General features: G+C 39.2%; 1 protein-coding gene across 5 annotated transcripts in view; it reads right to left on the bottom strand.

Annotated features, from left to right (window-relative positions):
- PDE1C (phosphodiesterase 1C) overlaps nt 1-25,624 on the bottom strand; it is a 744,082-nt gene that overhangs the window by 117,312 nt on the left and 601,146 nt on the right. For 4 of the 5 annotated variants that reach the window (XM_023739603.1, XM_004385322.2, XM_004385323.3 and 1 more), the window contains 5 exons: nt 15,439-15,552; nt 13,660-13,842; nt 12,648-12,714; nt 7,244-7,360; nt 1,699-1,839 (listed from right to left, as the gene is read on the bottom strand). In XM_023739603.1, the coding sequence (XP_023595371.1) occupies nt 1,699-1,839; nt 7,244-7,360; nt 12,648-12,714; nt 13,660-13,842; nt 15,439-15,552 (622 nt within the window). Of the gene's footprint in view, nt 1-1,698; nt 1,840-7,243; nt 7,361-12,647; nt 12,715-13,659; nt 13,966-15,438; nt 15,553-25,624 lie in introns of those variants that run through there. The other variant, XM_023739605.1, reaches the window with a different exon arrangement.

Here is a 25,624-nt window from a genome sequence, read left to right as displayed (position 1 = left end):
CTTAACCACTACGCCACCAGGGTTTCCAATAGCAGTAGTAAACTGGGCATCCCTGCTTTGTTCCATGTTTCAATGGAACCACCATTAAGTATGACATTTGCTCTACGTTTCTGGTAGGAAACTTTTATCAAGTTAAACAAGCTCCCTTTGCAGGGTATATATTTTTTAAAAAATAGCTTTTTAAATAATATTTTCTAGGAAATCAGCTTTACATCAAGGAAGAAATGAAAAATGATAAGAGGTTTTGGGAAAATCTAACAAAGTTTTAATAACAATTCCTAATTGCTGAGCTTTCTTTATTAGGCAAGCAGAGTATTTAATGTATTCTTAATCATCACAGCACTTCTGCAAGTCAGAATGTTTTTCACCGTTTTAGAAATGAAATCCTGTCTTAGACACTGAAGCAATTTTTCACAGGTCACAAAATCTAATAAGTAATTAAGGAGGGATTTATATCCAACTACATCTAGCTCCGAAGCCCACACTCCTCCCACTGTATTCTGTTTTTAATTCGGTGAGATACTAGACCAAGTCTTTCAACATGCCCCAGCACAGAAGATGACAAATGTGTACTGGGTTTTTGGGCTAATTAATCGCTATACCCAAAGAATATCTATCTTGATGTCAATTCTGAAGGCGATTTCAAAGTAAAAAGTCACCCCACTGCCATTGAGTTGATTCCGACTCATAGTGACCCCACAGGGTTTCCAAAGATGTAAATCTCTAAGGACGCTAACTGCCACACCTTTCCCCCACAGAGTTACTGGTGGTTTTGAACTGCTGATCTGTCAGTTAGCAGTCTATTGCTTCAGCCACCATGCCACAAGGGCCCCTTAAAAAGTCATAGAGACCTGTTTTTTGTCACTAACGGCTATACTTTTAGATGGAAGCACAGAAGGCAAAGTTGAACAGGTTAGCTAATAGAATAGATTACAGAACAGAGATCCAAAACACATCCATGTCGAGTCCAGACAACCAAGACAAATTTCAAATGGTTAGAAGTAAAGTTTGACACTTAGGATAACAAAAAATTCAAATGCACATAAATACCATGAAAATAACCATTGTTGTTGTGTGCCATGGAATTGATCCCAACTCACAGTGACCCTGTAGGACAGAGTAGGACTGCCCCATAGGGTTTCCAAGGTTGTAATCTTTACGGAAGCAGACTGCCACCTTTCTCCCACGGAGTAGCTGCTGGATTCGAACTGCCAATCTTTCGGTTAGCAGCTAAGCACTTAACCACTGTGCCACAAGGCTCCTTGAAAAATAACCACAGTCCCTGTGAAAAAGACCTAGCAGTTCAAACCAAAAGCAAACTTTGTGTAGCACGGTTGCCAAATAAACTCAATGGAGTTTCAATATATGGGAACCTCATTGTTGGTGATCATAGCAAGAGGTTACGGTACCACTCTCCGTATCTGGAAACGTATTTAGTTTTAGGTGAATTGGTCATAACCTAGGAGGATGCAAGCCACTTCCAGTTATCTGTTTCTTCAAGTCCAGGCTGGAGAAAATTTTAGGGGCAACAGGGAGCCCCAAGACTTTCCATGACTCGGTTAGATGCCTTTTAAAGAACTGGAAGTCCACAAAACAGTACCCCCCGGGGGCTCCACCTCATTGGAAGAGGAACATCCTCTACTAAAAAAGGCACCATCGCGTTTTGTGTATAATCTAAGCATTCCTCTCTGTACTTACCGCCACCCCTGTCTTATAAAGGAGGTAATGTACAGTCTGTGTAACGTCGGCGGCATGCATCAGGTTGTGGTAAGGGTTTTTATGCTTGCTGTATCCCACTTCCAGGGCCTCCACAAATGAGACAAGTGCAGAAATGGGGATCTGAAAGAGAGCAGCAAGGTTAATTAACTAGTGATTTAATTACTTTAAGTGAAGAGACAAAAGTCTAAGGCACCGTCACTGTCCCCTTCTGGAGGCATAATGTATCAAAGGAAGAAATTAAAAGTTTCATAGTAAAAATCACTAATAAATTATCAGATAATTTGGAACTCTAACAGGAAGTCTCTGGTTTAGGAACAGTCTTCCTTGCAAATTGTCCTAATTTCCCCAGTTCAGAGCCCCAGTGGAATGACACAGATTCATCTCAGAAGACATTTAGTTTTGTTCACATGTAAAGCAATGACTTATGATGCACATGTAGAAAATTAAGTTATTGGTGATTGTGCTAAAATTCTGTTACTTCTCTGTCTTCATCTAACTCTTAAATACCCCTTCCTCCTAGTCCCACATGAGACGAGATGCTACGGGGGACAACAAGCAATGTTTTCTTGAACATTATTTGAGAAACATTGAAATAGTACTAATAATTACTGTGTGTGGAATCATTCATTTTTTGTAACACAATATCAGTGGAATGAGACCTTCCCAATTGCAAGTGACCAATAATAAATTACCAAGTAATAAGCATAAGAATATAACTTGTTCTCATTCCCATATATAACCTTATACTATCATTGGTTTATTTATTTCTCATGTGTCTGATGCATGCAGTCACTCCTTTTAGAAGGCATAGTTTTCAGGAGGTCAGTGTTTACTTCACTACTGGTGGCAGTTTGTGTTTGATTTGCAACACTATTATAACTTAAGATCTCCAGGTACTTTTTGCTTTTCCACCAAAAAAAAGAAACAAAGAGAGATAAATGGCACAGTAAACATTAATTAATCTTTTTTATTGTACTTTAGATGAAGGTTTACAGAACAAATAGTTTCTCATTAAATAGTTACTATACATATTGTTTTATGACATTGGGTAACAACCCTACGACATGCCAACACTCTCCCTTCTCGACCTTGGGTTCCCTATTACCAGCTTTCCTATCCCCTCCTGCCTTCTAGTTCTTGTCCCCTGGGCTGTTGTGCCCCATTAGTCTCGTTTTGTTTTATGGGGCTGTCTAATCTTTGGCTGAAGGGTGAACCTCACATTAATTTATTTAGCAAGGAGTAAAAGACTTGAGCCTTTGTTGGAACTACCAGTAACTTAGAAAAATACTTCCTACCAACATAGTTACTTTTCAGCCTCAACTACGCATGTGTATATGCCTTCCTTCCTTTTGTATGTAGCAGAAAGTGAAGAACAATTGCAAAATGCCTGTACAAAATAAGGGGACCCTGAAAACATTTATTTTATTAGTTTTCTGAACCAATTTCATGGTTTAGGGTAAATTATCAAGTACAAGGTTGGGGTAAGAGAGAGAGTGTGTGCCCCAGGAGATTACCAAACACATTAGCAAGAAAGAATAATGTAAATGCTCTGGTAATGTTTGATGAGATTCCATCCCAGGTTCTTCCTTGAGCATATTTTTGCAAATTTATCATTTGTGGATTTTTTTAAATTATGGCATTTTAGAAGTCAGAGATGAATGCACTTCCATTTTTTAAAAATGAAGATCCAATGAACCTGGGTTCCTTGGGTTATCCTTCAGAGATCTATGAAGCAGGGCTTCCAATTGGTTCATTCTGGTTTGAACCCCTGTTAAGAATCTGCATTTCTAACAAGTTCCCAGGAAGTTATGCATAAGAATTAACTGGGGATCTTGTTAAAATACAGGTTCTGATTCAGTATATCTAGGGTGGAAATGCAAATTCTCAGCAGGGGTTTGAACCAAAGCAAACCGGTTCAAAGCCCTGCTACAAAGCCACGGAAATGCCAGGTAAAGGTGGGTGTATGTCCATAGGAACTTTGCTCTAAGAGAGGGTCTCAACCCTCCACTGGATACTCAAGCAAGTTTTTAATGTAAAACAAATTAAGGACCACTGACATAAAGTGAGTTCCTGAGTGGCACAAACAGTTAACATGCTTGGCTGCTAACTGAAAGGCTAGGGCTTTGAGTCCACTCAGAGACACCTTGGAAGAAAGGCCTTGTGATCAACTTCCAAAAAATCAGCCATTAAAAACTCTACGGTGCATGGTTTTACTCTGACACGTGTGAGGTTGCACTGAGTTGGAACTGACTCAACACCAACTGGTTGGTTGGTTAGCCATAAAGTTAGTTGGCCACAAAGTAAAAAATATATTCCTAAGAAGAAGAAGAAAGTAGGAAGCCTCACACTACCCAGTCTCAGAACCTACTATACAGCCATGGTAATGGTACAATGACAGACACGTAGACCAATGGAACAGAACTGAGAACCCAGAAGTAAATCCATCCACTTATGAACAGATGATCTTTGACAAAGGGTCAAAGTTCATTAAATGGGGAAGAGAAAGTCTCTTTAACAAATGATGCTGGCAAACCTGGATATCCATTTACAGAAAAATTAAATAAGATCCATATCTCACATGATACACAAAACTAACTTAAAATAGATCAAAGACCTAAATGTAAAACTTAAAACCATAAAGATCAAAAAACCAAACCTGTTGCCGTCGAGTCGATTGTGACTCATAGCTACCCTACAGAGATGCTCGCGATCATCAGCCATTACAGAGATGCAGATCAAAACTACAATGAGATACCATCTCACCTCAGCAATAATGGCACTGATCAAAAAAACAGAAAATAACAAACGCTGGCGAGGCTCTAGGGACACCGGAACTCTTATACACTGCTGGTAGAAATGTAAAATGGTACAACTTCTATAGAAAATGGTATGATGCTTCCTTAAAAAGCAAGAAATAGAAATGCTAACGATCCAGCAATTCCATTCCTAGGAATAGATCCTAGGGAAGTAAGAGCTGTGACAAGAATAGCCATATTCACACCCATGTTCATTGCAGCATTATTCACAACAGCAAAAAGACAGAAATAACCTAAGTGCCCATCAACGGATGAACGGATAAACAAACTTTGGTACATATGGAATACTATGCAACGATAAAGAATAAGGATGAATCCACAAAACATCTCACAACATGGATGAATCTGGAGGACATTATGCTGAGTGAAGTAAGTCAATCACAAAAAGACAAATACTGTATGAGACCACTACTATAAATAGTCAAGAAAAGGTTTACACACAGAAAGAAACATTTTTTGATGGTTACCAGGGATGGGAGGGGAAGGGTGGGAAAATCACTAACTAGATAGTAAACCGTGTTAACTTTGGTGAAGGGAAAGGCGGGACACAGTATGAGGGAAGTCAGCACAACATAGCCAAGTCAAGGGAAGACACTGAGAGGTACACAAGAATAAAAGGAAATGATGGTAAATACTGTAACATGTAAAATCCTGCAACAACAGGAATAAAAAACAATAATTTATGAGTGGATCCATAGGTAGATATGCATGCTGAATAGGTGTGGGAGGATGTACGGGAGTACACCCACATGCATATATAGGTTTGGCTGTGGATATTTCCACATTTGTACGTGCTGCACGTATACTCGTGTATATAACAGAGCACACGGGGCACAGTCATGGAAACTACTAGACATAACCAAACACCTTGTGGGACTGAGTTACTGGGTTTGAAGGCTAAGGACCATAGTCCCAGGGGGCATCTAGGTCAATTGGCATGACAGTTCATAAAAAAAGTTCTACTTCCTGCTTTGATGAGTAGCATCTAGGGTCTTAAAAACTTACGAGTGGCCATTTAAGATACAACTATTGGTCTCTTTCTGTCCAGAGCAAAGGACAGTAAAGAAAACCAAAGGAAACAATTAGAACTCAAGGCAACAATTAGTCCAAAGGACTAATGGACCACAGGAACCACAGCCTCCACTAGCCTGAGACCAGAAGAAATAGATGGTGCCCAGATACCACTATTGACCACTTTAACCAGGATCACAATAGAAGGTTTCTGTTAGAGTGGGGAAAAAAATGTAGAACAAAATTCAAATTCATAAAAAAGATCAGATATACTGGTCCGAGAGACCAGAGGAACCCCCCAAGACTATGAGCCTTAGACGCCCTTCTAATCTGGAACGGCAGACATTCCTAGAGATCACCTTTCAGCACAATAATAGACAGGCCTATCAAATAAACAGTAACACTCGGGAGGAAAGTGTTCCTTAGAATAATCATGTATATGAGACCAAAAGGTCAACATCTGCCCAAAAGCAAAGATGAGAAGACAGGAAGGGGCAGGAAAACCTGAAGAATGGAAATGGGGAACTCTGGGTGGTAAGAGGGAGAGTACGACACATAGTGGGGATTGTAACTAATGTCACAGAACAATTTGTGTATCAACTATTGAATGGGAAACTAACTTGCTCTGTAAACCTTCGCTTAAAGCACAATTAAAAAGAAAAAAATAACTAAAACGACAAAATAAATCTTTATCCCTCAAAGTTACAGGTGACATTTTAATAATGAGAGAGAAAGTAACTGCTACTTGTAAGAAATTTATATACAAAGAGAGCATTTTGAAAACAGGATGTTGAAAATGTTTCCATTATTATGTGACTTTATTGTTGAATCAATGCAAATATGTCACCTATTAATAACTTTTATGTCTGCACTTTAAAAAAAGAAAGAAATATGTTCCCAAAACTCAGTCCTTCAGACAGTGATAAAGAACCATGATATCCAGAGAAATCAATATGTTTGACAGAAAATGACCTGCATTTTCCACAGGCTCATCTGTCTGCTGAGAGAAGCCCGAGTCATTGATATGATAGATGTTGGCAGATGAATACAAAGGTTCCCTTGAGAACCTGGCCTGATCTCAAGAGTCTGTGATATTCGAAGGCTGAGGGGGTTGAACATTGGAAAAGATGCACGCTCTCTTTTTAAAGTCGAAGAATTAATTTGAAGTATGAATGGCTGAGAAATACCAATGATCTGTCACAGATGATAAGTGATAGTACTTGTCTGAATGAGCCAAGAGGTGGGAAAAAAAAAGTCTGCAGACAGTAGGTGCATACTCTGTCTCCATTATTGTCACTCCGAAGGCGGTGGTCGATAGGATACAACGTCACGTCAAAATGAAATCTGCCGGGAGAGCCCGCAGGGGAGCTCGGCTATTTCAGGCTTTGGGTTGTACTTCTAGCAAGACTGGGCTCTAAATGGGCTTCTCCAGCCTCTCCCCTGCCAATGACACCACCAGGTAAGTGGGTAATGAATAGTTCCCACCACAGAGGAGCTCCCTACAGCAACTGTCCCGAGGACGTGTCCCAAGTCACTCAGCACAGCGTTCTGTCGACATTAAAGGGCATTTCTTGGTCTTGGCCCAAAAGTCAAACAAGGATGGCCAAATGTGTGCAGTTTATTTATTTATTTATTTTTAATGTGCTCTTAAATTGTGGCTGAGGGGAAGAAATGAAACCTGTGTACTCGTCACTGACCTTGAAACGGCTGATCAGATCATAGCGTGTGAGTAATTCGTAGAAAATGAATTTCAGTGCGTGGTCCCCGCTGGCCTCGTTGAGGGAAAAGACATCAAAGGACCACTTGTCCACATCCTGCAGGACAAGGTGGGGAGAAAGAATGCATTAGTCCACAGCCACTCAGCAGCCGTTAATCTCCCCACATTGGGGTCAGCCATGCAGTCCTCAGTCAAGATTTCACAGGCCAGGGCCAAAACCCTAAACCCACCCATTCTCAAACTCTTTCCAACTTGGAAGTCCTACGCAGCATTTGCTGTTAAAATATTAACTACTATTATTACTAAAACAACAACATAATAATAACACAATTTATTGAGCACCTGCTGTATGCTAGGCATTGTGACTGGTGATAAACATGTAATTTATTCTGAAGACAATCCTAAGTGGTAGTTATTATTAGTAACATTTTATAAATGAAAAAATTGAAGAAAAAAACCACACACAACCAAACCTGTTGCTGTTGAGTTGATTCTGACTCATAAGAGTAGAACTGCTCCAGTGGGTTTTCCTGGCTGTAATCTTTACTGAAGCAGATCTCCAGGCCTTTCTTCCACGGTGCTACTAGTGGGTGCAAACTGCCAACCTTTAGGTTAGCAGTCAATTGCAAAGAGCCTGTGCCACCCAGGAAACTGAAACATGACCTAATTTCCCTAAGACTAACCAAGAGTAAGTGGTAGGGACACACGTGGAGTCCAAATGCAAACAGACCCTGGTGGTGCAGTGGTTAAGAGCTATGGCTGCTCACCAAAAGGTCAGCAATTCAAATCCACCAGCCGCTACTTGGAAACCCTATAGGGCAGTTCTACTCTGTCCTATAGGGTCGCTACGAGTTGGCATCATGAAGTTTAATTGACATCTAAGTACAGGCTCTTTCCATTATGCCCTTCAGATGCCACTGTTTAATTTCAAATACTTAATTAACTCCACAATAACCTATGGTGCTTCTTCCCAACCCCTTGACCCTCTCCACTGACTTCCTCTAGTCTACAGTCGAGAATGCTAACGCATTTAAAAGTACCCAGAAACATGAAGGCTATAGAAAATGTAATAATGTGTCCCTTCAGTTTAAACTGCTGAATTTGAAATCAAGGTAAACCTAGAAGAATGCATTCATATCATGGGACAGAAAAATGCTATCAGTTTTAGAGTCACTAACCTGGAGATCTAGTCCTCAAATCCCTAAGTCACTTTACTGAAAAAAGTAAAAAAAAACCAAAAAACCTAAACTGAACACACTCCTATACATCGTTCTTAAAGTTCAAAGTGTTCTTTGTATATAAATAAAATAAAAAATTAAAAGAAAAAAAAACCATTGCCGTCAAGTTGATTCTGACTCATAGCAACCCTATAGGACAGAGTAGAACTGCCCCATAGGGTTTCCAAGCCGGTAAATCTTTATGGAAGCAGACTGCCACATCTTCGTCCCATGGAGCGGCTAGTGGATCTGAACTGCCAAAATTTTGGTTAGCAGTCGAGCTCTTAACCACTGAGCCACCAGAGCTCCTTGTTTATAAATAGCTACTCCAAAATGTATGTACACATTGTCTGATGAGCCTCTGACCTATCATAATCAGCTACTTGTGGGTAAACAATGGTGTGTTTATGCAATATAGTTAAAGCAACAGTCATCTGGTTTCTCATCATGCCAAGAGTCTTACTTTAAAGAAAATTACTGACTTGAACAAACAGTAAGAATCCACGTGAGATCACACAGACTACAGGCAAGGCTTCAGATGGTTCCCAGCTACAGAATTCAGCTTCTTCAGAACTACTGATGGGAATGGTTCTTTCCCAGTCCTTGCTGCTCCCTGACCTGGTCCATGAATCACAATCCCGTCCCTTTCTAACCACTCTAACCGTCAAATTCATCCAGTGGCATCAAGAGTCTCTCTCACAAATGCCAGGGCACAGAAAAACTGATATTGGGAAAAACAAACTTTTCCAAAAGGGTTTCACTTTCAACTGAAATTGTTTCAATTCATATTTTGTGACAACTTCATCTCGGCCTTCCATTATAATAACTGAGAAATAGCTACAGTTGTTGAGCACATTTTCTGTGCCTGGCACAGTGTAAAGGGTTGACATACACTCACAAAACTTTACAACTCCAGAAATAGGTGGTGTTGTGTGCTGTCGAATCAAGTTCAACTCACAGCAACCCTACATGACAGAGTAGAACTGCCCCATGGGGTTTCCTAGTCTGTAATCTTTACGGGAGCAGATCTCCAGGTCTTTTCTCCTGTGGCGTCGCTGGTGGGTTCGAACCACCAACCTTTCGGTTAGCAGCTAAACGCTTAACCTCTGCACCACCAGGGCTCCTCAGATTTTCCAGATTTTCTCCAATTTTACAGATGGTAAATTCAGAGAAATGAAATAAAGGGTCTAATTCCATACGGTAGCAGAACCAGAAAAGAGTCCCACTGAGATACCCTTTACTGATCTCACGGATGGCAGTTTACGTGGTAAACTCAATGAATATATGAACAGATACCGTGACCTAGGCCTCGCAATATCCCACTAGGGCCCAGGCCATAGACACTGGGGCCATTTCAGATTAATCCAAGACTTAAAGCTTCATGTAGGTTACTACAAATCAGCATTGTCAGAAGCCCAATCCCTTGTCTGACCGTAAGTCCTAAGTAAAATTCCACTGACAACTAAATAGGTTGGAAAACACTTTGTCATGTCTGACAATTTTTAATCCTAGTCTCCAGAATAAATAAAAAAGAGAACAGTTCTTTATCACTGGAAATATAGAAAGTACCATATTAAAAAAAGCAAAACTTCACTCTGAGTATTAGAACTCAGAATCAAGAAGAAGAGTAAATACAGACAGTGAGGTGGATGTCCTCTGCATCTCTGACCCTCATTTTAGGGAGGCCTTAGCTGTGATTCTCAATTTTTAATGTTCTTCAGATCCACTTGGGGTGATCAGTAAAGAAGCTGATTCTAGGATGGGGAGCTCTGCAGAATCCTGGTGGCAGGGCCTGGAATCTGCATTTTAACAAACACACACTTTAATTGCTTTAACCTAAACTTCATACGAGGACCATTCCTGTGGAGAAACTGCACGAACTTCCTATGAGTCTCACATAAAGGAAACCTGAACCTCCTCATTTCCTTTCCTCCCACTTTAAGCTTGGAGTCTGTCCAAATGGGTCTCTTCCTGAGTCACACAATAATGCTCTCCTAAAGAACAGCATACTTCTCCACTTTCAATAACTCCACCCCAGAAGACTAGAGATAAAACACCCTAAAAGTAGAAACTAGTATATATTGATCGAAAAAAAGAAAAAGAACAAAAAAGCAATGTATTTCAAATTTACAGATTGGTAGTGACTAATTATTCTCTTCCTTAAACGCCATTTTATGTCTTGCCCTTACATTAATCACAAAGGTTACTAGGATAGTAGCACGATGCTTATTTTATTAGACTGTATTCTCTCAGTCTTTGGGCAAAATTTCTGTAGCAGAAGAAAAGAGTAGTGATCCCATGTAAACTGCTGGCAGTGAAGTGGAAATAACCTTTTTCTAGCAGGCACCACATAAAAAAAAAGAAGAATCAACCTCTGTAATCTCTCCAACTCAACTCCAATCCACTGCAAAGAAAACCAGAGTCTGGGGAAGTGAGGAAATATTAGATTCTAAAAAGATCTTGAACTTCCTCAGGATTCAGCGGACAGAGCCAGGAGAAATAGTAGTTTTAGCAGTATATGTGGACAAGTGTAGACATTTAGACAGTTGGTAGTTATTTATTCCTTGTGTGAATAAACTAAGCATCCTTCCCCTCAAAAAGATGTGTGTGCATCTACAAATTACTCTTTCCTAAGCGTGAAGTAACAATTCGTGTGCATCATAGGTTGTTCCACATTTTCTTCAGTTGTTCTGCACAGAAAAGATGCCTCAGTTTGTAAGAAATATTTGCATAAATTTCTTGGTACGTGTAAACCCACCCGTATTTATGTTCATGGTAAAGGAATAAATTAAAGGTAAAAGATGGTTTTACTGTTTCTAAGACTTTCACTGAGTGCTTCAGATTCAATTATGAAAAATCGATGCAACTTCATACTGGGTGTTATGAAACACCAGATCTCATGAAGGATTTCACTGATTAATACGGGAAATGTCACTGTAAATTACACTAATGTATTGGGCATTAGAGTGGGGGTTGAAGAGGAACCGGAGAAAACATGCATGTCTTCCAGCTGTGAGTATTCTTCTTGCTCTTAACAGGAGTTAAGAAGAAACAAAAAATGTAGAGACAGAAAAGGGAGAAGTGAAAATTCATGTATATAGGGTCTCACAAATTCAGCCAGTGAATGTCTCATAGATGACAGAAAGAACTAGGAATGTATAATCAAAGGGCCCTAAAGGGTTCTTTCCTGACATTGAATTAATTAAGAAGCCCTCTCACCCCTGATTCCATGAACTTTTAAAACTGTCCTCCGAAAATATCACCAGGTAATGTATTTTTCAGGTTTCAGAGAACAACAACAATGGCTTTAGCAAAAGTCGGAACGTGATGATGTCCCTAAGCAAGTGGACCCAGCTTCATGTGCAGACACCATGCAATGTCTACCAGCCCAGTGATCCTAGGCCTTAGCACAGCCCCACTCTGGCATCCAGAAACCAAGTCAGGTTAAGCGCAGCTGGGATACCCCCAGACTAGTGGATATGACCTAACACAAACCTAGAGGAATACTTCTGCTTTGGTGCTCTTCGAGATATTGTATACAATTCCAAAAGCTTGCCTGATTCGGAGTACTTCTGCAGCATTTAGCCCATTTAAACTCAAACATCTGCGTCACTTCCCATGGAATAGTTTGGCTCAGTGAGACTCTTGAGAAAACAAGAGGCTACGTAGAGAAGATGAGGGCTCTGGGGGCATACGTTCATGAGGTAAATGTTACTGAGAGCTTACCATGTGACAAGAGCTCTGGGGTCGAACCCTAGCTCTATCTCTAACTAAATGTGGTTGAGTCTTACTTTCTTTGTCTATAAAATGGATTTAGAGTAGGTGATCAAATAATGATAACATTATGATCAACAAAGATCCTCTGATGTTAAATACTTAGAGCCAGAACAAATTTGATCTCTTATGGCCAAAGATAGCCTGAGTTCCGTGATACCAAATGACTAAGTAGAAAGAAGTTAAACCAACATACAGTTTGATTAAATATATATAGGAAGAAGGCTGAAAAGATATTTATACTGTTGGAACAGAAAAGAAAAAATGAAAGAAAAAAAAGTCAGGAATGACTGAGTAAAGAACTGTACATAAAAGCCTCTTATTTTACAACAACAAATTTAATTACACTTTTTCTAGGGTATCATGTATATTTTAAAATCTTTTCACTATTACCTTTAATGCTTCGATAACAGCTGGTGGATAGCTCAGTCCAACCATGTTTGATGTCCGTCTATACATTCTGGCAAAGTCAGAGGGGGAAAATGCATTGTAACTTCTTACGAAGAAGGATTAGTAGCCCACAAACTTACATCAAATAATTAGAGGTCATGTCCTCGGGCAACCCAAGGAACCAGAAATTTCTTCTATGACCTTTTTCATAGTCACTCAAGTGGGCCAAGTGCTAAATTCAGGACAAATTAAAGCAACCCTAAACACATGAATCACTGGAAATAAAAAAAAAATTAAGTCTATGTGCCCAGAATTGGGAATTAAATTATTAAAACATGTTACTTTTGTCAGAAGTGAATTATGATGCAGTATGGCAGTGTGAAGTATGGTACTTTTAACCTGAATGAAGAACTCAGACAGACACCCCACTTAGAAGAACATTTTCTTTAGAACTGTCAAAAACAAGAAAGAGAAACAGCCTAGGTGAATTTTGATGTAAACATGGAATTTATAAATGTGTAATTGTACAACAGGGATTACAGGAACAATGTTTCTAGAATCTGTTTTGGGGTAAGGAGGAGGGCAATTCAATCTCAAAGAGTAAGATGGCTAATAAAACTGAAGAGTGTCATCGGAAACTCAACCCCTTGCAAATAAACTGCCCTTCCTGAGTCAGCAATCCCAAAGCATCCCTGACCTGCTCCCCATGTAGCCATCATGAACATATGTCAATGAATGACGGATTGGATGATGTCCTTCTTTAAAAACTAGAAACTGAACTCAGACTAAACCGTCTCTACTTCATAAAAAGAATTCTGAGCAAAGGCAAAAGCTTGTCCTAAAAATGCAGCAGATATTAAAATAGGTATGTTTTGCTATTTATTCAACACTATTCTTTCCACCCAGAATTTTCAGTATTTAAAAGATATCAAAACTAGATTGAAGCAAAACTTCAAGCTACTGGAAACTGGTGTTCCACCTGCTGCTTTGGTCATCGAATAGCGGCCATTTTTACCTCTCCACAAATATCCCAGCCTGCACTGCATGGACGATGCTCTTGAACCGAGGTTTCTCCTCACTCCTTCTGAGCATCAACCCCATCTGCCGCGTGAAGGTGGAAGCCAGCCAGTCTCGGACCTCAGACGGCACAGCATCTGACTGGATGTCACTGAGCTCATCCTCGGTATCCAGGAGTCGTCTGAATGTGAAAAACATAACCAAGACACTGAGATTTAATCTAAAGTTAGAGATTTCTGTTGAAAACGGCTTCCCCCTCTCTCCATGACACCTGCATACAAAGGAGCAAAGAAAACAAGTCATACGGGCCACAAAACATGCAGCACCTTTTTAGTAAGGCTTGTGAAAGCACATCATTTGTGTTTCACGATGGTTCTCTTTACCAGAGAGAGGAGAGGAACAAAGGGGCGAGGGGCAGTCAGATATATCCCATCTAGGTTCCAAGAATCCTGCACTCAGGAGCACCTAATATCTTTACTCCTAGAAGATCTGTGGAATTTGAGTGGAATTTAAACCTTCCATTTAAAATGCACTCACAGAGAGGCTCAGTGGCCATTCAAAGAATACTTCATAAATGGACCATTTGCAAATATTTTGTGCAAAAAACAAAAAAGAAAGGACATTTAAAGACTGCAAAGAAGTGCCCCAATCAGTCTGCAGTGTTGATCTTAAGTGATGTTAGCTGATATTCTTTCCAATTTTAGAAGATGTTACATAAATTTGAATGTCTAAATTCAAACAAAACTTTTAAAATAATGCAGTTTTTCATTTGCGCATATAATTTAAGTCATCTGACATTGTGCTTAGCTGATTTTTCTAACTTATTCAGAGAGAAGACCACTAGATAGAACCATAATTAAATAACAGTAAGTTAAAATAAAACCTAAGATGATATTTTATATTTATATTAACCCCTACTAAAAATAAACAGTAGAAGCAAGTGTCAATGTGAAGTGCTTTCTTTGTTTTCCTTTAGGCACATTAATTAAGGGGAAGGAAACAACACTTATCTGAAAAACACTATGACATCAAATCTTCTTAAATTAGGAACCATGCACGTCACCAAAAAATAAACCATATAATCCTGAGATTACGGTGAAACATTTTCAGATTGGAATTTGGCAAAGAAAAGTTAAGATGTTAAAACTACTGACAGATAAGCCTATCTGAATTAGAAAAAAATAAAGCCTTTTATATTCGCCATTTCAACATCTTTCAAAAGAAAAGCAATTTTTTTTACTTTTAAATGCATTTAGTAACTGCAACTATTTTAATGTTTTTGGCTAATTTAAGTGGGAAGAGTTTGCTAAGAAAATCCATAAAAAATGTAAGATTAAAGGAGAAATAGTGGATGTTTAAGAGAACAAATGTTTCTCAATCACTTCAGGAGTCTTCACTCACTGATAGACACTGTGAATTAAAACAGGAATATAATTTTTAGGCTGAGGCTAACAATATTCAATAATAACAGTGAAACTACTCATTTGATAAAAATCTTACCAGATTTTTTTAAAATTACTTGTTCTCCTCTTACATTATCTCACTTCATTGTCATAATGGCCCTGTAAGATAGATTCTGTTAACTCTTTTTATACATGCAGAGGCACACAGGCGAAGTGACTTGTCCAAATCTACCCAGTTTATTTGTGGAAGCTAAGGCTCCAAGACAGTAATCTGAATTCTACTCCATACCTGCTATGAAGACAATTTCAGAAAAGCCATTTAACAGAAAATTTACCATCACTGGACTAGCTCTCTCTTGTCGTCTTTAGCTTACCTCGTTTCATCAATGTATACAGATTCAAGTACTGTGGCTGCATATTCCAAATTCTTCTTAAGATCTACAACTGATGCCTCTCCTCTCTCTAACTGTTTGACCAAAGAGCGTAACCTATGAGAAAAAAATAGATATGATTCAGTTAGAAGACGAGAATCAAAAAAAAATCCTAAAATTATAGTGGTACATTTTACAGTTATTGAATGTTCTATTAATTCCAATATGTCTGAAAGGAAAATACAAATCTAATTATGGAGTAGACTTATCAAAGGGATGAGCTAGCCAAAAATTTGTGAAGCCTTGTCTCACCCCTTCAGGAGCAACGGAAAATGAAGAAAACTAAAGACACAAGGGAAAGATTAGTCCAAAGGACTAACAGACTGCAGCTATTATGGCCTCCACCAGACTGAGTCCAGTAGAAATAGATGGTGCCCGGCTATCATCACTAACTGCTCTGACAGGGATCACAATAGAGGGTCCTGGAAAGAACTGGAGAAAAATGTAGAACAAAATTCTAACTCAAAAAAAGACCAGACTTACTGGCCTGACAGAAACTGGAGAAACCAGGAGAGTATGGCCCCCGGACACTCTTTTAGCCCAGTGATGAAGTCACTCCAAAGACGCAACTTTTAGCCAACGATTAGACAGACCTATGGGACAAAACGAGACTAAAGCGGCACACCAGCCAAGGGGCAAGGACTAGAAGGCAGGAGGGGACAGGAAAGCTGGTAATAAGGAACCCAAGGTGGAGAGGGGAGAGTACTGACAAGTCATGGGGTTGTTGACCAATGTCATAAAAGAATGTATGAGAATTTAATGAGAAGCTAGTTTGTTTTGTAAACTTTCATCTAAAGTTTAGTTTAAAAAAAAAAACTGGAAGAAAAAAATTGTGAAGCAAGAACAAAAACGTTCTTGTCAACCAGGCATCGACCAACTGCAATATTTTTCTAGCTCCTTTTATGCTCCTTGGTAATCAATTATGTTGCTTTTATTCCGATTTTAATTTTTGTTGTTGTTGTTCTAATTGGATGTAGTAAAGCACAACCAGCAGCAACATCACCAAAACCTCTTGAGATTCTGCTATGTTCAAGACACTGTGTTCGCAGTGGCAATAGAGAAGGATGCTTCAAGACAAGAGAGGAGATGTACACCATCAAAATAACCATAGAGAGCTACATAAGGAATATAAGAATATAAACCATTTTCAGGAAAGGAAGAATCCCTACTGAAGGCAAATAAATACTCTAGTTTAAAAAGAAAATACAGTGGATGATAAATCAAGGAACTGAAAACAAGACCTTCCCGCTGCTAGTCAAAGTTCTAGCCAGTACAAGAGAAACAATAAAACATGCCCTTCTCTCTTGATACATGCTACAGCATGGATGAATCTCTAAGACAGTGTGCTGCGCAAAATAAGTCAACCACAGAAGAACAAATACTGTATGGTCTCACTTACATGAAATGACAAGAATAGGTAAATATATAGAAATAAATGGTTAGTGGTTACTGGGGGTGGAGGAGGGAGGGAAATAGTACATTTTTGTCTATAGTGATAGGAAAATTGGCATTGACTAAAGGTAATGGTTACACAACTTAACTACTGTAACTGATATCATTAAGCTGGACATCAGAAAGGGGGGGGCAAGCTGGTAAATATAGTGTCATATATAACTCTATAATTAAAAAAAAAAGCAGCCTCCCCACAACCCCCCCAGAAAAGGCAGCAGCTGTTGATACTGCTTAGGTACAACTACTTGGGTGAAAGATGTTTTCTTCGTTCAGAGGTTTAGAGTCATAATTTTGTGGGTCTATCCAGTCAACTGGCCTAATGTTGTCTTTAGATTCTCTGTTCTACCTCCTTGTTCAGTGAGTAGTGCCTGGGGTCTTAAAAGCATGCTAGTGGCCACCCAAGATACAACAACTGGTCTTTATTTGCCTGGAGCAACAGAGGAAGAAGGAGACTCAGGAATCAGAGAAGAAAATGGACTACAGGTTTAATTGTATCCATGAACCACTGTCTCCTCTGCCACGAAAACAGAAGAAATGGATGGTGCCCAGCTACCATTACTGAATGTTTTGATCAAGGACCTAATAGATGGATCCTTATCAAAAGGATGAAGAAATGTGGAACAGAACTTCAAATTATCATGGAAACCAGACTTACTGGATCCCTTGAGACTGGGTGAATCAATGAATCCATTGCCTAAAAAACAATTTTTAAACCTTGAACTAAAACTACCCCATGAAGTTGTTTTTAAACTAAACAACACTGTAGCTCAATTACTAAAGAACGTTTGCCTTGACAATTATGCTCTTGTAAAGAATTATCTGTATGAGATGAAACTGACAACAGTAACCCTAATGCACAGATGAGAATTTTAGGGATAGACAGTCTACGTTAGGAGTGGTAAAAGAATATGGGTAGTGATAGTGAGAATGTTGACACAGTGTGAAGTATATAACTTTTGTCATTGAACTGCACACGTAAAAACTATCTTAAAAAAATGCTCTTCTCTTATTTACATGAACTTCATCCACACAGCGAGGGATTTAGTATATCGGACCAATAAAACAACTACAGATGATCAAAGTCCTGTAACTGACAACACTTTACAGACCACAGAGGTTTGGAGATTGGACAACTCTTTAGGCTGTTTGACTGGCGGCAAAGAAAAGAGGAGAATTTCAAGGATAAATTTGAGTCTGAATCCTACTTCACACATATTAGTTATGTGATACCAGGTAAGTTATTTAATTTCTCCGAGTGTTCATCTATAAAATGGAGAGGCAACTACCAAATTTCCAAGGTGGATATAGAGATTAAAACAAATTGATATATGTAACAGGTAGTCATTAGTTTTTTAACAAGGCAATTGTTGTGATTATTGCCATTGCTGTTATTCAATTACCCTAATTATCACAGGTAACAAAATGAGAAAAATTCTATCAGGATACTTAAGATTATTGTCAAGTCTCCATTTCTCATTGGTTTATGCCATCTGTGCCCACTCTCCTGACCTCAAAGTATTCTCAATCTTGTATTCATAGAAGAGAACAGGTTGACTTCTTGGCAAGGTGTAAACGACTCCCTTTCAGATCTACACAAAACTGACCAACAATAGAGAATGAAGACAAATCCTGCATCACCCTTAAAAAAGTAGGCAAGAGGGCCAACATACAAAAGAAATTTCCAGGAATTTCAATGATGTAAAGCACGGAGAAGAGCAGACAGAGGGTAGTACCTGCCTGGCTTTTAAGGCTCTAGCATGCAAAAGGGAAGTATACAAACGAAATCAGCAGAGTTCTTTGCAAAGCTTGGTTGAGGTTCAGCCCTTGGACCCCAATAATAGCCCTAGGAAGTGTTCTGGGTTCTAGCGACAGTACAGGACAGGGGGTTGGCATGAACAGCTTACTAGTCACTCATATTCAGTGGACAGCAAGCCTGCCAAAGAACAGGGAGACTGTGGCAGCTATCCCTGACTGCTGCCCCTAATAAGGATAAGAAGCTCTTTAACAAAACACATTCCTGACTAAGTATGGCCCTAAACGAAAGAAAAAAAAAAATTTTAAGTTTAAATTTACTCTCATTTTACTTTGCTTGTTCTCCTTTCATTTAGGGCTAAAGATTCTACCAGATATTGACATGAATCTCTGATAGGACCCATCTCAATTTGCAAAACCTTAGGAGACAAGGCTAAGCAGACAAAAATGAGAGAAAATGTGACAAACAGAAGTATACAAACCAGAAGATCCTGTCTACTGATAATGGGGCTTCCGTAAGAAAAAAAGAAAACAACGACAAAACACAGAAGCTTTAATCAAAGATAAAATAAAAAAAGTTTTCCAAGGCTGAAGAAAACCAGGAAAAAATTTTAAAAAGTAAACACCCAACATATGCTCTTTAATTTTGGAATTCCAAGAATAAAGAAAAGATTTTGTAAATATTTATTAAAAAAAAAAAAAAGATTACTTAAAGGTAACAAAAACCCAAGCTGGCCATAAACTTATACCGTGCCAAATACCAGAAAGCAATTTTTGACAATACCAGTTTTTGATAGTAATATGGTATAATTCAAGATTGTCTATATCTAGTAGAGTTGTCCTGTATATGTGACGCCAAGAAAGATATTCTCAGATATAAACCGCTCAAAAATGTAAATGTTATCATTCATATACTTTCCCAGTGGCGGGCAGAGGTGGGGGGGCGGTGGCATTGAAGGCATACTCACTCAGTAGCTTTCCGAGGGGTAGATCCATGGGGTTCAGTGAAATGGATTGTGGATTCATGACCTAGATTTAACTAAGATAACTTTTTCAAAACGGACAAGTGATTTAAAAAGATTCCTGAGAGAAGTGACAGACTAAATATAATGCTAATAATTCAAGGACAAGGAAAGGACATGAAAATGGCTGAGTTGACATTTCCCCTTTCTTAGGACAATAGCTCCTATTCCTCTTATAAGCTCTTCCTTGGTCACTTTACAAACTAAAAGCTAAGTATAATCAGTCAAAAAGAAACTGAAATTATCAAGAACATTACATGGATTGTGGATTTATACCCATTACTGTCAACAATTCCCAGTCCTGGAGCAGCACGTGTTGAGGGCATCAAGTAGTAAAGAGCCTCATATCACCCCAGGCTGAGGGCTGTGCCCCAGGCCAGAGCAGAAGTGGTGCTCACAGGGACAGCATCCCTGGGAATCCCATTCAGCAGGTTCAGATCAGCAGCACTGAAAGTCAACTCTACTAGGAAGTCCCAGGCTCTGGACCACAATTAGCAGAAAATCAGCAGTGTGGCTTTTTTTTTTTTTAACTGTGTTTTAGGTGAAAGTTTACAGCTCAAGTTAATTTCTCATACAAAAATTTATATATATTTTATTATGTGACACTGGTTGCAATCTCCACAATGTGACACCACACTCCCCTTTCACCCCGGGTTTCCGGCGTCCATCCAACCAGTTCCTGTCCCTTTCAGTCTTCTCATCCCGCCTCTGGACAGGAGCGGCCCATTTAGCCTCATGTATCTACTTGAACTAAGAAGCACACTCTTCACGAGTATCATTTTATGTCTTATAGTCCAGTCTAATCTTTGTCTGAAGAGTTGGCTTCAGGAATGGTTTTCGTTCTGGGTTAACAGAGCATCCAGGGGCCATGTCTTCAAGGGTTCCTCCAATCTCAATCAGACCATTAAGTCTGGTCTTTTTACGTGAATTTTGAGTTCTGCACCACGCTTTTCTCCTGCTCCAACAGGGACTCTCTGTGTGTTCCCTGTCAGGGTGGTCATTGGTGGTAGCCAGGCACCACCTAGTTCTTCTGGTCTCAGGCTGATGGAATCTCTGGTTTATGTAGCCCTTTTGTCTCTTGAGCTAATATTTTCCTTGTGTCTTTGGTGTTCTTCATTATCCTCTGCTCCAGGTGGGTTGGGACCAATTAATGCATCACAGTGCGACTTCTTGCTGATGTAGTGACCAGCAATGCCAGGCAGACATTGGGCACAGCCACTTTTATGTATCCCATGTGAAGGTCTAACCACACAGAATACTGTAGACAGAAAGCAAACCCAAACCCAGTGGCTTCAGTGAACGCAGAGAAGAAATGGAACAGATAAAGTACCTTTGGGATGTATAAAAAGTACCAGAAATTTATATCTACCCCAACTTTCTGACTTATGATATGAGCAGAAGATTCTACCAATACCTGGTAGACAACAAAGGGAACCTAGGAAAACCCACCAGCTCTGTTTATGGAAAAACACTCAGCATACATTCACCTCTATTCAAGGGCAACTAAATAGGAAAAAATATATATCTATGCAAACATTCAGCAAAAAAGACAGAGGAAAATGCAGAGTAAGGGCTCACTTTTGGGAAAAAAAAGACTAAAGGAAACTGAAGTAAATTTTAGGGAGCATCTGCTTTGTGTTCAGTATAATTCAAGAAAATACAGATTCTGTGAAATACAGTAGAAAGCTGAAATCATAGTGCAATAAAAACTGAGCATATTGAGAGAGAAGAAGAAATTAAAGGGAAACAAAGCATGGCAACAGAAAGACTATAAGAAATGCTTTTTAAATGGAGTAAATGGTGACCAATTTTCTACAGGCCCAGCTCCTGTGTTTGGGCTACACCTGAGTCAAATACACACTGTAACTGTCTCCTTCCACATTGCTGTTGGCTTTCTGCTCTACGTAGCCGCCACACGCACTGGGTAATTCCAGATGCTCCTTCTTTCAAATATTGTTGAGCTTTAGCAGTGTTCAGTGGGTGCTGCTCCATCTGCCCCTCAGCCCACCCTCTCCTCCAGCCCTTTGTCCTTCCCACTTAAAACACCCTGCCCTGTTCTCCTCTACCTACCACCCACCTCTTAGTGAAAGTATTTCTTGGGCAGAAGAGTTTCATATTAGCTCACATCACTGATCAACTGAAGTCCTTGGGTGGTACAAACAGTTAATGCGCTCTGCTGCTAACAAAAAAGTTGGCAGTTCGAGTCCACCCAGAAGTGCCTTGGAAGTAAGTCCTGGTTTATTTCACTAAATTTATTTATTAATTTATTTATTAATTATTAAATATTATTATTTATTAATAAATAATATTATAATAATAAAAATAAAAATATATAAAAATATAAAATAAAAATTATATTTATATATTTATATTTATATAAATATATAAAAATTATAAAAATAAAAAATATAATAAAAAATAAAAATAAATATTATTAATTATTAATTATTAATTTATTTCACTAAAAGGCCAACGTTCCCAAGGGCCAAGGCCTATGGTAAGTTGTAGCCCATATTTTGGGAAAGATGTAAATCTAGCTTTTGAATATTACTCAAAAGGAGTTTTGGCCTGGGCACCTAATGGGAGTCCATCCATGAACATTCAAAATAAATGGAAGGGAGGGAGGGAGGAAGGAAGGAAGATGAGAAATACACAACAATATAAATAATAATAATAAAGTTCCTCTTCTGAGTGAATTTTCATAGTGTCCAGCACTCCATCCATTTCTGTCACTGTGGCTGCCAGACACCAGTTTTAGTATAGAAGCAACACCATTTTAGGAATAGCTTATGCTTTCAAACTTTGGCAAGTTGCCTTTCTGTTAAGGTAGTGTATAATCTCTCTGTGCATGAGCCATTGCATCTTTACACACACGAGTCTTTTCTTCTTCCCATAAACTGTTTGCTTTCCATATGCTTCTTTGTTGCAACACATATGATGAAATGCCGCATCGCTTTGCTTCTCTGTGCCCATAAATCCAAAGCAGGGAACTTGGATGTTGAGTCACCCCGAAACCATGCCAATGTATGGGGTGTGTAAAGGAGTTGGAAGAGGGGAAAAAAGTGACAAAAGGCCTAAGAGAAAAATTATTTTCCACAAAAATCATTTCTAGGACCAATGGGTTGACTCTATTAGGAAGCAACCTATTGGCTCAATATAAGGTAAAACTTTCTAACTTAGAAAACTGCCCTACAACATACTAGGCACTATTCCCTATCCAAATGAGATCCCGAAAACCCTCACGAGCATAAATATTTGTTGAGCTTCAGACACTGCTGGAATGAAATCATTGAAAAAGCACAAGCAAAAATAAACTGGAATAAAAAGCCACTAAAACACAATTTCTTATATCTGTCTATTATGCTCAAGGTTATTCCCCATGGGAATGAATAAGCAGCTCCTAAAATGCCAGCATGGCTGACATTGGCTGTGGTCTCAGACACAGGCTTTGTTCAGTTTGAAAGAACGTGAAAGGGAGCTGGATCTTTGACAGTACTTCTCATACATGTCCTGATGATCCGTGAGTCCTCAAGACGAATTTGAATTAAAAAACCCATCTTTTTAGTTCATCATGTCCATATGTTTGTAAGGCATAGGCGTCTCTGTGTACTTCTCACACACCTATTTCCTCTATGTCACTCCTGGTCCCTGCCACTTACCTAAATGTCATAGAAAATAACTGAAGTAACTCCTAAAATGTGATACCCCAAAGTGACTTTCAGGCTTATTCCTTAATATCATCCAATGACACCATGCCACCCAAGCATTTTTCTGACAATTTACTTGTTTCTATACTTAATTACAGGCGCTCTGGTGGCACTGTGGTTAAAGTGCTCGGCTATTAATCGAAAGGTCAGTGGTTCAAACCCATCAGCTGCTCCATGGGAGAAAGATGTGGCAGTCTGCTTCCATAAAGATTACAGCCTTGGATACCCCATGGGGCAGTTCTACTCTGTCATATAGGGTTGCTATGGGTCGCAATTGACTCCGTGGTAGTGGGTAGGTATACTTAATTACACCTGGTTAAGATGGCTGCACCACCTGTCTGTCAGAGGAGGCTTGTGTGTTTCTATGATGCTGAACAGCTTTCAGGGGAGCTTCCACTTCAGGGGAGCTTCCACACTAAGATAGACTAGGAAGAAAGACCTGGTAATCTACTGAAAAAATTAGTTAGTGAAAACCCTATGGATCACAACAGTTCAATCCCATTGTTCATGGGATTGCCAGGAGTCAAGGGCCAACTAGACAGCAGCTAACAATAACAACAAGATGGCTGCAACTGAAGCCCTCATTCAACATTTATGGAGTGCTTTCTGTGTGCAGGTGCTGTGACAGGATCTAGGGAGATAAGAGTGGAAACTGCACTGCCTCTCTTCAATTAGGGAAGATAGAGACACAGTTTAGTAAGTGCGGTGGCAGAGGTGTGACAAGGGTGCTCGGATCGCACATAGGAGAGGAATCTCTATGCAGGAAGCAAGGGCTTCCCCAGAGGAGGTGACATCGGAGCTGTCCTGAAGGCCAGTTAAGGGTCAGTCAGGCAAGCAAGATGAGATGGAGAGATGGTGCTCTCCAGACAGGGGGAGCAGCATGTGCAAAAGGTCCCACAAATGTGAAGACTGTAGCCTACTCAGGGAGTTCCATGGGTGGCTGGAGCTCAGGGGCATGTCAAGAGACAAAATTTCAGAAGAGGGCTGGAGCCAGACAATGGTGGGCTTAGTGCAAAGCTAAAGACATTTAATTTTCTCTTGGAGACAATAGGGAGCCCCTGAAGAAATTTTAAATGTGGGGGGAAGTTGCATGACAAGGTATGCATTTTAGAAAGATCAGTCTTATAGCAGAGTAGAAGACTGCAAGTACTTAGTGAGTAATTCTGTGTTTTCATTGTAACCAGGCTTGTCTGACATCCTGAACAGCACAGTATTAATATTCTCTCTTTTGTGACAGTATTTTGATAGGGTGCTGCATAAGTTTGGCGGTTGTATGAAAGGTTACTTTTAAGAATTTCTGAGGAAGGATTTGTTTAGGGCATGTAGTTGCCTTAGTCTAGTGACTGTCAAACCAAAAAGAACAGCACCAACAAAAAAATGACTGGCAAGAAAAGTCTGATTACGTAGCCTTTACCTTTCATTGACATCATAAATAAAAGAGAATTTTGCTTCTACAGTTCCCAATTATAAATGCTTAGGGCAGATATACAAATAGATTTAGATAAATTACTGGGCTCCAATTACTTTTTCACTTAAGGGAAAAAAAAAACCCTGGGGGCCTATATCTATATTTTAACATACCTCTCTATACAACAGGAGCCCTGGTGGCACAGTGGTTAAGAGCTCGGCTGCTAACCAAAAGGTAAGCAGTTTGAATCCACCAGTTGCTCTTTGGAAACCCTATGGGGCAGTGGGGCAGTTCTACTCTGTCCTATAGTGTCTCTATGAGTTAAAATTGACTTGACGGCAATGGGTTTGATTTTAGTTTTCTCTATATAACTGATTAACTAGTTAAAAAAAAATTAGTACGGTTACAGAAGATTTGAACAACATTATTAATAAAATTGACCTAACTGACATATACTGAACATCACACCAAATTACTGTAGAATACACCATTGTTTTCAAGTGCCCATGTAACACTAACCAAACCTGACCACATTCTGGGTCACAGGGAAAGTCTTAGTAAATTTCAAAGGAATGAACTCATACAGATTATGTTTTCTGACAATAGTGCAACTAAGCTTGAAATCAATAACAAAAAATAACTAGAAATATTCCAAATGCTTGGAAATCTAGCAATATACTTCTAAATAACCCATGGATCAAAGATGAAATCAGAAAATAATCTTAACTAAATGATAATGAGAATATGATATATCAAAACTTGGGGCATGCAGGTAAAGCAGTGCTTAG

This window comes from Trichechus manatus, unplaced genomic scaffold (genome assembly GCF_000243295.1).
Source record: "Trichechus manatus latirostris isolate Lorelei unplaced genomic scaffold, TriManLat1.0 scaffold00137, whole genome shotgun sequence".
In the NCBI taxonomy this organism is placed as follows: Eukaryota; Metazoa; Chordata; class Mammalia; order Sirenia; family Trichechidae; genus Trichechus; species Trichechus manatus.
The sequence above is the reverse complement of the archived record's forward strand: the minus strand, read 5'-3'. Positions and strand labels throughout refer to the sequence as shown.